The sequence below is a fragment of the Conger conger genome, chromosome 12, assembly GCF_963514075.1.
Source record: "Conger conger chromosome 12, fConCon1.1, whole genome shotgun sequence".
Lineage (NCBI taxonomy): Eukaryota > Metazoa > Chordata > Actinopteri > Anguilliformes > Congridae > Conger > Conger conger.
Window position 1 is genome coordinate 29,837,575 of NC_083771.1, and position 12,682 is coordinate 29,850,256.

At 44.0% G+C, this 12,682-nt stretch overlaps 1 protein-coding gene across 1 annotated transcript; it reads right to left on the reverse strand.

Annotated features, from left to right (window-relative positions):
* Window positions 1-5,544: 5,544 nt before the first annotated feature.
* Window positions 5,545-12,342, reverse strand: LOC133141700 (glutamine synthetase-like). Its single transcript, XM_061262332.1, has 7 exons — window positions 11,303-12,342; window positions 10,196-10,366; window positions 9,878-10,039; window positions 9,195-9,341; window positions 8,368-8,495; window positions 7,737-7,936; window positions 5,545-5,839 (listed from the first exon to the last, which is right to left on the reverse strand). The coding sequence occupies exons 1-7, from the start codon at window positions 11,604-11,606 to the stop codon at window positions 5,545-5,547; spliced, it is 1,407 nt and encodes a 468-aa protein (XP_061118316.1). The 5' UTR covers window positions 11,607-12,342.
* Window positions 12,343-12,682: the final 340 nt, after the last annotated feature.

Sequence of the window (12,682 nt, forward strand, 5' to 3'; positions counted from 1 at the left end):
CTGGTCTTGCCACCGGTATCCTGGACGGCTCAGCGCCTGGTCCCCCAACAGGCTTGTTGCCGGTGTAGCTGTCCATCCAATCGATCCCCGAGGAGGACCCCGGGCTATGGCTTGGAGCTAAATTGAACCAGGCCTCCCGCTGCCTCGGAAATATCGTCCAGGGTGCCAAGAAGCCAGGTAGGAATGCCTACCGCATTTATCATCCTCCTACTCAGCTGGGAAATAGCTTTGAGCTGCTGGGGAACACCAGTCCACACCCAAGGCAAAGAGGTCCAGGAACATGGGTTGTTCCATTCTCCCGTCATCTGCCAAGCCTGAAGAGTCTGGACCCTCGCCCTCACATAGTGAGGCTACTTCAAACTCTAACCTGGCCTAATGCAGTTCACCCCCTGTCCCTCTCGGTCTCCTCCTTGAGGCATGATTCAGCCCCCTATCCAGTCTGATCAGCCCGGAGCTCCGCAGGACTGTCGTGGGAGCCATTACCAAGCCTCAACTCTGCCCTGCTACAACACCCGCCTGCCCGGACGGATTTATCTTCCGTATCCCTTCCGTGTCCCCTTTTCTCCCCGACCACTTTAATAATAGGGGATTCTATAACCAGGGACCTCCGTTTTTGCAACGTAGCCACACACGGTTTCCCCGCTGCCACAGTCCCTATAATTTTGGGTAAGCTCCCGTCCTCTATCACTCAGGTGATAGTTCATGTGGGAACTAATGATACAGCTCGCCAGCAGTCTGAGCTGATAAAAAATGATTTTAACAACCTTTTAAACTTTTTCAATAGCTTTGGAAAGTCTGTTTTTATTTCCGGTCCCATACCCACGCTGGGGAGAGTGGCGCGCTTTAGCCGGATCCTCAGTTTAAATACCTGGCTTCAGTCGGCTTGTAGAGTCAACAACCAATGTTTTATCGATAATTTTACTTTGTTCTGGAACCGCTCCTCCTTTTTTAGACCTGATGGAGTCTACCCCAACAGACTGGGTAGCCATATGCTAGCCGCTCATTTACAGCATGCCGTTCACTCTGCTCCACAGGACTGACTGTTGTTTACATCTTACACCCCCTTACCGGAAGCTGCCCCTGTTCCGGTTGTGGTGCATCAGTCTGCTGTCCCTCCTGCCAGTGATGGTTTTAGATCCGACAGTTCCGGCTCCCCTTTTACCCTTTTTACCCCTTTTAGCCCATTTAACATTTTAAGTATTGGCTCTTTTTGGTCCACCAAGCCCCGCTCCCCTCGTGCTGTCGCCCATTCTGTCAATTACAGTGTACTATCCTCCCAGCCTAAGGCAGCCTCATATGCGGCACTTGCTCATTTAAAATGGTCCAGGTCCTGCTGGTCTCTGAGCTTATCCTTGACAGAAACCTTGACTTTTCATGCCTCACTTAGACCTGGCAACAGCCGAATGACTTCTCCCAGCTTAATGAAGCTGCTCCACCGGGTTTTTCCTATATACATAAACACCGTGCTGTCGGCAGGGGGGGGTGGTCTCGCTGCGCTCCATCATGAGAACATTAAAGTCACTACTGTCACTATTCCCCATCACTCCTCCTTTGAATGTTTAGTGGTAAAACTCACTGGTCCTAAACCAATCATTATTGTCACTATCTACAGACCCCCTACGCCCTCTGCTGTTTTCCTCACTGAATTCTCATCATTTTTAACATCTGTTTGTGTAATGACCCCGACTGTTATCCTTATGGGTGACTTTAACATTCACATGAATGACCCATCCAGTGTTTTTACCAATGATTTAACTTCACTCCTTGACTGTCTTGGTATCACACAATATGTTAACTTCCTAACCCATAACGAAGGTCATACACTCAATTTAATCTGCTGCACTGGTATCACTCCCTGCAACATCGCTGATACAGAGTTCCCCATCTCCGACCATGAAGTCATGCTCTTTGAGGTTCACGCCCCTCAAATTCAAAAGAGCAACGGTCCATCACCTTCAGAAACATTAAACACATTGACTCCACAGATCTCTAATCTCTCATCAACTCCTACCCTAGCCCTCCCCTTCCCTGCTGACTTAGTAAGCCACTACAACGGCTGCCTCTCCTCTTCCCTTGACGACCTTGCTCCCCTGAAAACCCGCAGTCTCCTTTTCCCACACTGCTCCTTGGTTTACCACTGACTCCTGCCAGCTAAAAACCACTGGTCGCCGACTTGAGCGGTTGTGCACCAAATTTTAGAAGCAGCTCACTAGTGAGTTGTGCTATTTTTAGAACAGGCCTGCGGGCAACTCATGTGGTCCTTGGGGGCGACCTGGTGCCCGCGGGCACCGTGTTGGTGACCCCTGATCTAAAGGCTCCTGGACAACAACCAGTTTATTATTATTTGGTTTAAAAATCAACAATGATAAAGTCAGGCCTTCTCAGTGTAAAAAACACATTGCATCTTTAATTTACCGTGGCCTACTTCCTATCAGATCAATTAACACATTTTATTGTATTTGTCTGATGGGAGTGTATGGCAGGACAAATGCAGGGAGACTTGTTATATGGCAAACCAGAGATGTTCACAACTCAAATGCAAGTGCAAGTCAAGTCTCAAGTCTCCAGAATGGTTCAGCCTAAACAGTATGGCAATAGAAATTCCTAGCCTAATTGAAGATATAGAAACTACCACGTTCGTGAACGTTTTGGCAAAGCCTTCCTCTGGATAGCTGGAGAAAGGCTTGCCAAAACCTCAGGTCTGGTGTGGTAGGTAATTGATATATCAATAAATAATACCAAATAAATAACCATTCTATTGAAGAGCTCTGTGTGACTAATGTCACTCATTGTAAGCATTACCATGGGCTGTAATATAAGATGGTCAATAAATAAATAAAAAATAGCGGCCAGTTAATCTTGGACTAAAAATAGAGTTCATATTTGTATGACACTGGAACACCAAACAATGTCCACGCAACTAGTACCTAACGTCACCCAACAAGACATCCAAAATCACGCTGTCTTGCTTGCATATCAATCTTAAAGATCATACTGAAAGGTTTTTAAAATAGTGCAAAGCTTGATCATTACATGGTAGTTTTACTGAAAACGCAGCTGCTTGCTGTATGGGGCTTCTCAAGCCAACATCGCTTAACTTGGCAGTCAACAAAATAAGAATATGCGCTTCCGTTATGCTATGGAGTCTGAAATGCAAGATATGTGAACAGCAGTGGGATCAGCTCCGGTGCTGGTAAACTGACTTACCTTTCAAGTCCTGACTCGCTGACTCGAGTCCCCATCTCTGTGGCAAACACAAAGCAAGCTGATTGCATAGCATAGCATTGTATAGGACTATACTGTTAAACTGAAGATTAATTTTCAGACATGTCATTCAGTGTCCCTAGTCACATATAGTATGTTAGCACATGCTCCCATCTAGAGTGACTTACAGTGAGGAGAAACGGAAGTCCATTCACATGTTTTAAAATGAGCAATAGTGCCAGACCTGTCCAATAACATTCCCAGACTAGCAAGTAAAGACAAGCAATGCAACATCAATAATGCACGAGGGCAAGTTAACTATGCTAAGCAGGAATCAAAGTACAAATTCTCATAACATACAGACTACAAAAAGAACAAGCCAAAATAAGATGCACATAAAACCTAACATAACAACCAAAAACCCTAATATATAATCAGCTAAATTAGATTTTGTTCTACCAGTGGAACCACTACACAGTAAAACAGGGGTGTCAAACTGAATCCCTAAGGGGCCGCAGTATCTGCTGGTTTTGGAGGTTTCCTTTCAATCAGCTGTCAATTAAGGCCTCCAGAACAAGGAGTGTCGATTCTTTAGCCAATCAATGACTTGAATGCACCACAGGTTCTGAGAACAACCCGAAAACCAGCAGACACTGTGGCCGGTGAAGTGAGATGAGGGGAATGTGACATGACAGTGATTGTTTTTGTTTTTATGGAGAAAAATGCTCTATTGACTGTTGCTTTGAGCCAATTGTCTTTCTGTGTCTGACAATTCCATGTGCCCTTGATCAAAGGCCCTTAACCCCACATTGCTCCAGGGGTAATGCCAGGCTGCTGGCTGTTTTCTCTTTGAAAAAAGCTTGTAACCTGTAGATTTCAAAGGAACTAATGCAGTGGGGACCTGAGGATCCCCAGCCAATTTAAGATGAGGGGTAGCCGAAGAAATAATTAGTATTGTAAACAAGAAAATACAGTGACATCGCTAATATATTTTTTATTCATGCTGTACCTCCACCATTACCATATCAAAAAAAGAAATCCCAGAAACTTTGGTTTCAAAAGAAGGGAGACAACATTCTGAATGAGATTCATACCAGATGCTCAGCCAAGCACAAAGACATGTATATCAGGTTAAGTATACTACTGCCATTGCCTTTGACCAGGGCACCAGAAGATGGTTTATTTCCACCAAGGAGTAGGCTTCAAGCGTAGGCGGTTTAAACAACACTGTCGTAAACATTATTAGAAAAAGGAAGATCAATGGAACAGTTGAAGACAAGGCAAGGTCTGGAAGACAAAGAACATATTCAGAGACTGGCCCGAGACCAAGTGAGAAATGCTTAGAAAAACCCACACACATCACTGAAGAGCGGCAAAAATAAATAAATAATAATAGCAGGCACAGGTCTAGCTGTTCATAGGACAATACAACATACTTTGAACATGGCATAGTCACCAGAAAGAAGTCTTTCTGACCACCTGAACACAAAATTAAGCACCTGAAGTATACAAAAGAGAACACTGAGAAGCCTGAAGCTTTTTAGAACAATGTGCTTTTGACTGACAAAACCAAAGTGGAACTTTTTGGCCACAACCAAAGACGGTATCTTTTGGAGAAAAAGGGTGAAGCCTTTGTAGAGAACACCAGCTTGCCAATTGTTAAGCATGGAGGTGGGTCCATTATGCTTTTGGGTTGTGTGGCAGATGGGGGCACAGGAAGTATTGTGTGAATGGAAGGAAGAATGGATTCCACCAAATATTAAAGGTACAATAGGTAATTTAACGGTCAAGGGGAATTGCAGCAACAAACACCCTCAAACCACAACACTGACTTCCCAGTCTATAAATACAACACACGTTTTATTATACAGTTCAGTATTCTCACGCACTGTTTTGGTAAGCTGACAGTGACAAACGTGACAGAGCCTGCTGTCTATTCGTAGTGTTTTCGTAGTGTTTTGGTAAGTAAATGTTCGCCGAACAGGTGACTTTATGAAATGTTGACTTCAGTGTGCTACACAACACTATTTATATTTTATATAGTTTTCACTTTAGCTAACCAACCATATTATGAGCAAGAAATGGATTGGGCTATGAAAATGTGTGATGTTTAACTTTGTACCATTTAGAGGTCAAGTTTGCTTCTATTCACCAAGATATTAAAAGAGGAAACAACCTTTTGACTAGGGGTGCCCAAATTTTTGCATGTCTGTATACTATAGCCTTTTACTTTTAAAAGGCAATTTGTACTTTTACAGTGATGTTGTCAGTAACTGTTCACCTAGAGAAATATAGTATGGCTATCCTGTCTCCTTCCCCCCCCCCCACTCCCACAGAGCCTCAGTCAATCTCACCCAGCAGACAGGTACGGATGATGGCCTCTGTCACTACGTAGGGGTCGCAGTTGGCAGCAGGGCGGCGGTCCTCAAAATAACCCCGGCCGTCCTTGTCCACGCAACGTGGGATACGGATGCTGGCAACTCTATTTGCGGTGCCCGCGGAGAATTGGTCGATACTGGCAGTCTCGTGGGCGCCCGTCAACCTGCGCTTGTTGTCCTCACCACCGTGCATGTCATAGCAGCGGATATGGTGGGTGTGGCGCTTTTCCAGCTTCTCAATGGCGTCTTCTATGTGTCTGATGGAAGGAGGAGCAGAGGGCCAAATCAAGCAATTCATTTATTATTAAGCTTAAGTCAACATATGTCAAGTAAAAATGCACTGTCACTATAAAGAGTTATTTAATGTGGTGTCTGTACATGAGTGCACGCATGTGTGGTGTATGTACATGCACTACCGGTCAAAAGTTTTAGAACACCCCAATTTTTCCAGTTTTTTATTGAAAATTATGCAGTTTAATGTCTTATTGTACTCTGAAATGAAAGCATAGAACAAATAAACAATTGAGGTTAAAAAATAAATCATGGAATCAATTTATAAACCAAAATGTATTCTAAACTTTTGACTCAAAGTAGCCACCTTTGGCAGATATAACAGCTGAACACCCTCGTGGCATTCTTTCTACAATGGAAATCAAATATTCTGCAAAAAGTTCTTCCCAACTCTATTGCAGAAGTTCCCATAAATGTGTGGCACTTGTAAGGTTGCTTTGCTTTCACTCTTCTGTCCAGTTCATCCCAAACCAGCTCGATGGGGTTTAAGTCTGGAGACTGTGCTGGCCACTCCATGTTTTCAAGCTTACCATCTTGTTCTTTTTTCCTGAGGTAGTTCTGGCATAGCTTGGACGTATGTTTTGGGTCATTATCTTGCTGTAGGATGAACCCGACCAACTAGGCGCATACCAGAGGGTACTGCATGGCGCTGCAGAATGCTGTGGTAGCCATTTTGGTTCATGGGGCCTCTCACTCTGTACAAGTCACCGACCCTGGATCCAGAAAAACAGCCCCAGACCATCACGCTTCCTCCTCCATGTTTGGCAGTTGATGTCACACACTGAGGAACCATCCTTTCGCCTACTCAACGGCGTACAAAAACCCTGCGTGATGAACCAAAGATTTCAAACTTTGATTCATCAGTCTATAACACCTTCTTCCAGTCTTCAGTAGTCCATTGGCGGTGTTTCATGGCCCAGGCAAGCCTCTTCTTATTCTGACGTCTTAGCAATGGCTTTCTTGCTGCAACTCGACCGTTCAAACCTGCAAGTCGAAGTCTTCTCTACACAGTTGAAACTGAGGCTTGCTTACTACGGCCACTATTAAGCTGTTGTCCTGTGAGCCGCCTATCACGCAAGCTGTTGACTCTCAGAAACTTGTCTTATGATTCTGTTGTGGCTTTGGGTCTGCCAGACCTCTTCCTGTCAGAGAGTGCCTTTTGATGGTGAAGGAAACTATACTCACTGACACCTTGACTTTCTTCGCAATTTCTCTGTAGGAAAGCCCTACATTTTCAAGTGTCATGATGGTCTGTCTCTCTTCCATTGTTAATTGCCTTTTTCTCGCCATTTTTATAGTAACACACTACTTTCTGCAGTACAATACTGTTCAAATGATGCTCACAAGGGTATGGTACCATAGTGTGTTCCAACACTACTTATGCAGACAGAGGGGGTTGTAAGTAATCAAGAAAAGTTGGAACACCTGTAGGAATTGGCAGCACCAACTTTCAAGGCTTGATCAACCTCCATTGCTGTAGAACAGCTTTAAGTTGTTAACCCATTTCTTGTTCCCTGAAAAAATTCTGAAATGTATATTATTTTTGGGTAACCTTACCTTTTTTTTTTAAACCTCTAGCAGTTCACTACTTACCTTTGTACCATTTCAAGCTATTAATTGGACTTGAACGGCTTGAATTTCAATTAAAAATTGGGGTGTTCTAAAACTTTTGACCGGTAGTGTATATACACAAACACTCACACATAAAACTGTGTGCAAGAAGTAAGTCACCATGTGTATGTGTGTGTAGTGCAATGCATATTCTCCATGCATAACAGAGTTCTGTGCATGTCTGTATTTCTCTGTGTGGTATGGTTTGTGTGTGTGTACATTTCTCCACACTTAGCAGAGTTGTACACTTACTTCATCCCTCCCTCTTCTCTCATGGCCTCTGTACTGAAGTTGGTATGGCAACCAGACCCACTCCAGTCTCCCTGCATGGGTTTGGGGTCCAGGTTTGCGATCACCCCAAAATCTTCACACACACGGTGCAGCAGGAAGCGAGCCATCCACAAGTGGTCCGGCATCTCTATACCTTCACACGTGCCCACCTGGAACTCCCACTGCCAGGGACAGGGATAGGAAGAAGACAAGAAAGAAAGGAGGTTGTAACAGATTTGCTACCAATAATGCCACATACCAGTGGCACTTGACTATGAGACTGATGACTGTAACTAAGCTGCACTGAATGAGTGTCAATATGTCACTAAGGCATACTTGTACTGTACCAAGAGTTGTAGTTTGTAGAGCGATTAAAATGAATTGTGATATGGCAAATTGCGCAATGTAATCACACAATTTAAGGATTAGTGACAGTTCACCATTTTACAATTTTATAGCTTAACCGTTTTATTTGCCAGCAGTGCCAAATTTTGGGAAAACCTCTGGAAACAAAACTATTTGTGAGCTACTAGTGGTTAACGTGAGGGGCAAACAGTCTGATGCCAGGGTTGGAAAGAGGGTTAGAATCCATCGAGTTGTCCGCACTATATACCTGGGAGGGCATGCATTCACCGTTGGTACCGTAGATCTTCACTCCAGCGTACATGCAGGCTTTGTAGTGACTCATCGCGATGTCTCGGCCAAACGCCCAGTCCGCGCCCACTCCGCAGAAGTATGGGCCTACGAGAGCCAACCAGTGAGTCATACATTAATTAAGCAGCATTATAGTTGTATCAAAATTCTATTCATTTTATGAACTCACTGAAACAAAAAAGGAATTGAGCCCAAACTGACCCTGATTTTATGGTAGCAGTGTAAAAAGCAACATCAGAGTCTACAGCAGTCATACACAGGATTTGCTGCAGTCTGGGGCCACATCTACTGGTCAAGCAGGTCGGCACAATTGGTTTGCGTTATCTGATCAGCCCAGGGCTTAATAGTTAGCTTCCTTTCACAGTAGGTCTCTGAGACTGAGAATCCGCAACACCCAATGCTCGAAAAATGCCACCATTCTTCCACTTGTCTCTTCTTCTCTCCATACTGGGGCACACCCCAAGACAGGCAAAAGTGCAAGAAACCTGGCTCAAAAGCTGTTGGGGGCTTTTGATTTGTTGTCTTTGTCTTTTTTGTTTGCTATTTTTACCAGATCCAATGAGGGTGAAAGGGAAGGATTTGTATTTATTTCTTTGTTTGTTTAATGAACAAGCTCGCTTTTCCTATTGGTGAATAAAACGCCTTGTGTCAAACTAGTCTACTTGGTATGTGACACTATTTTATGTTCCTAAGGTCCTTTAAGCTGTTAAACATATAAAGCTTCACATAAAAATAATTCATAAAATAACAACATTAAATGAACTGTGATATTTCAGGGCTACTCACCCTGGGGTCTTGGGAACCCCCCCAGGGGCCAGGTGAAGGGGCGTCCATCCATGCCTTGCAGGATGTACTCTTGTTCCATCCCAAACCAAGGCTGAAAATGCTGTGCTGCCTCCATCGCTTTATTGCAGGTGAATCGTGTGTTTTGCTCTGGTCAACACAACACAGGCATAAAGAGGGATAAGGGTTTCCCCAACTGTACCTGCACCTTTGGATCCCTGGGTTCTGGGTCTCTCAAAAGGTACGATTGTCACCCAATGAAAGGGGGGGGGGGGGGGGGCTCCCTCCTGGTTACAACACCAATAAAGAGCAGATCCAGCCCAGGCAGCAAGTGACTCCACCGGTTCTCTTACTTTGGGACAGATTTAGCGTAGATCTGGCCCAGACTTGCTTGGGGGGGGAAGTTTCCAAAAATGTGTCACCTACGAGTGTCACTTCATTCTAAATGTATTGTAGGGTGGAAAGGAGTGATGAGGGCTAGAGATTCCACCCACAGCCAAAGGGCACTTTTTTGTCTCAGGGCAGGGGGCATATACTTCAGCACTACCTGCTGGACAGCAAGTGGCGTTTTTGGGCAGAGCGTGTGTTTGTGTGAGCTCTCTTCGACTGATGTTGCTGGGGATGCTGCAGTACTGAGCTCAAACAAACAGAATGAACAGCGACTGCAGACGTGGGAAGGACTATACCTGCGGGCTTGCGGTTGTACTTCAGCACCTCGCAGAGGACCAGCTTGTTAGGGTTACGGGTGAAGGGGTCCCGGAACATCCGCACAGGGATCAGGTACATGTCACTGTTAGAGTCCTTTGATTGGTATGTGGCGGTGCCAGCAAAATCCCACTCTGGGATATCTGCCAAAGAGGACAAAGTAAATAATAATAATAATAATAATAATAATAATAATAATTACCTTAAAAAAAACACTAAAAAAAACCCCCAATAATACTACTAAAGGGAGCGACGAACACATGTATACACTTGACCATGTGTGCATGAGAACCCATTACCCTCAATGCTGCTGGGCTCACTATCCAGTGTTCGAGTCTTGCAGCGCAGACCTTCTCTGTTGCCATCAACCCAGACGTAGGTCACCTGACACAGGCCACGCTGGGGCAGGGAGAGGTAGTGCTGCAGCTGAACCTTGTTCAACTGAGAGCTGGGTGACACTGAGGACATGACTGAGGGAGGAGACCAGTCAGAATGTATCTGTCCAAACTGTATCAGTGGGACAAAGTGGTACATATACCAAACTGCATCTACACTGCATCTGCAGTGCATGACTGATGGGGGACTGAGTATTCACTGACTGATAACTGTATAAAGTTCTGATTCTAAAATCAACAGTGATTGAGTGTTTAAACCAAAAATATACATATTGAGTGATATACACTCAGTGAACACTGTTAGGTAGACCACCTTTTAATGCAAACATTTTATCCATAAAAGAACACAGCTTTCAGGTTAGCTATGTGCTCTTGAGTGGTGCAGCCAGTTATGAGAATGTCATCTAAATAACAGAACTCCATCTAGCCCTTGCAATACCTGGTCCATTATTTTCTGAAATAGTGGGTACAGAGGCTACTCCAGAAGGCAATCTATGATAGACAAATAGACCTTTGTGCGCAATTATAGTAAGGTATGGTTTTGAGCTTTCGTGTGGCTCCACTTGTTGATAAACTTGCGATAAATCTAGCTTTGAATTTAAGACCACCTGATAGCTTCGTGAACAGATACAGATAGTGTCCTAGGTATTGGATATTGGTTACCTCTAACCATGGACTAATGGTGACTTTGTAGTCTCTGCAGATCCTTACATTACAATCTGACTTGGGTACACATTATAGGTGCTGCCCATTCACTATATGGTACTGGAGAGATAATGCAAGCTTTCTGCAACCTCTCCAATTGCAAGTGTGCAAAATGTTGCATTTATCTTGGTCACCTCAAAAGCCAATCCTATTTCAAATGCAAGCACCAGGGTTAATTCCTCTGAGTGAGCTGCATTTAAGTCAGTCTCTTAACGCCACATACAAAGCGGTCCCTTAAGGCCTCCAATAACTATCCAAATTTGCCATTTCGTTTTTTAAATGGGACATGTATTCACTGATACTCACCTTCCATTTGGTTTCGAGTATGACATTTCCACCGTTCGGCAATAAAATTTGTTTTGGGAACATAAAACCGCCTTAGCGCGTCCATTACTTCTTTACACGTCTTCCCGCTTGGCTTATCAGGTGCACACAAGTCCATGAGAACTCCGCGGGGTTTCCGTCCCACAAAAGTCAGAAAAACAGACTTCTTTTTGACGTCTTCCATCAGACCATTTTCCTGAAAAAAACGGTTCCAGCCTGCCATCATAAGCTTCAAAGGTTTCTTCACTTTCCCCAAAGTGAAAATCGTCTGTCCGAAAGACGCCATTTTGTTTTTTAATCACTCAGCTAGCAAAGTATCTTGTTCTCGCATTAATTAGGAATTCACATCCTGGTCGTCAATTCTGTTTACCCAACAGAGAAAGTAAACAGAGAACGGGGACTTCGCTCAGAAGTTCAAAAACGTATGGGCATTTTATTAGTCACCAGATTTAACATGAAATACAAGTTCAATAGGCACTTCTCTGGATTCCCAGTTATTCGATATGCATGCCCTCTTTATAATCACTTATCTGGTATTTGATCAGGGAACATAAAGGTCACGGAGGAAACCAATGACATTGTAAGATAAGGGTTAAAACCGAATGTTCAATTTAATATAGCACATAGCCTACCACGATAAGGCACGCAGAACGGGGAACCCGAATGCGAGACCAAGACGGAGGATTCTTTATAATAGGAGTCTTTATCATAAAGTTGCAGGTCAGACATGCGAGGGTCAGAAGTCAGCAAACAGACAAGCATCAGGCAGTTCGTAATAGATAGTCCAGGCAATAGGTCAGAATTCCAACAAACCGGTGTATCAGGGGCAATCCAAAGAGTATTCGTGGTCGCAGGCGAAGGGTCGAAAACAAACGGGCTAAGAAACAAAATCCAGAAACAGAAATCGAGGTGCAGAAGTGGGTCGAAAAGCTACGGTTCAGAATCAGACCGGCGGAATAAACCAAACACGGAAGTTGGGGGCGAAACCAGTCGTAACAGGTACCAATCCGAAACCGCTGGAAGGTATGTAGAAACACAATCTAGTGACGAGACATGAGGGTTTTAAATAAGACAGGTAACGAATGGCAATCAGGTGTGGGAAACAATCAGAACGTGAAACAGGTTAAACGAATGAATGACAGTGAAATACATTTCATTAATGGCATTTGGCTCTTATCCAGAGCGACGTACAACAAAGTACATACCCATAACCAGGGATAAGTGCGCTGAAAGACCCTAGAGGGAAGTACAATTTCAACTGCTACCAGTACAACAAAGATAAGGACCAGGGTCAATTTGAATTTCTTTTCTTTCTTTCTTTTTTTGACAGAAAAACAAACAAACAAAACGCAAAAGTATGAC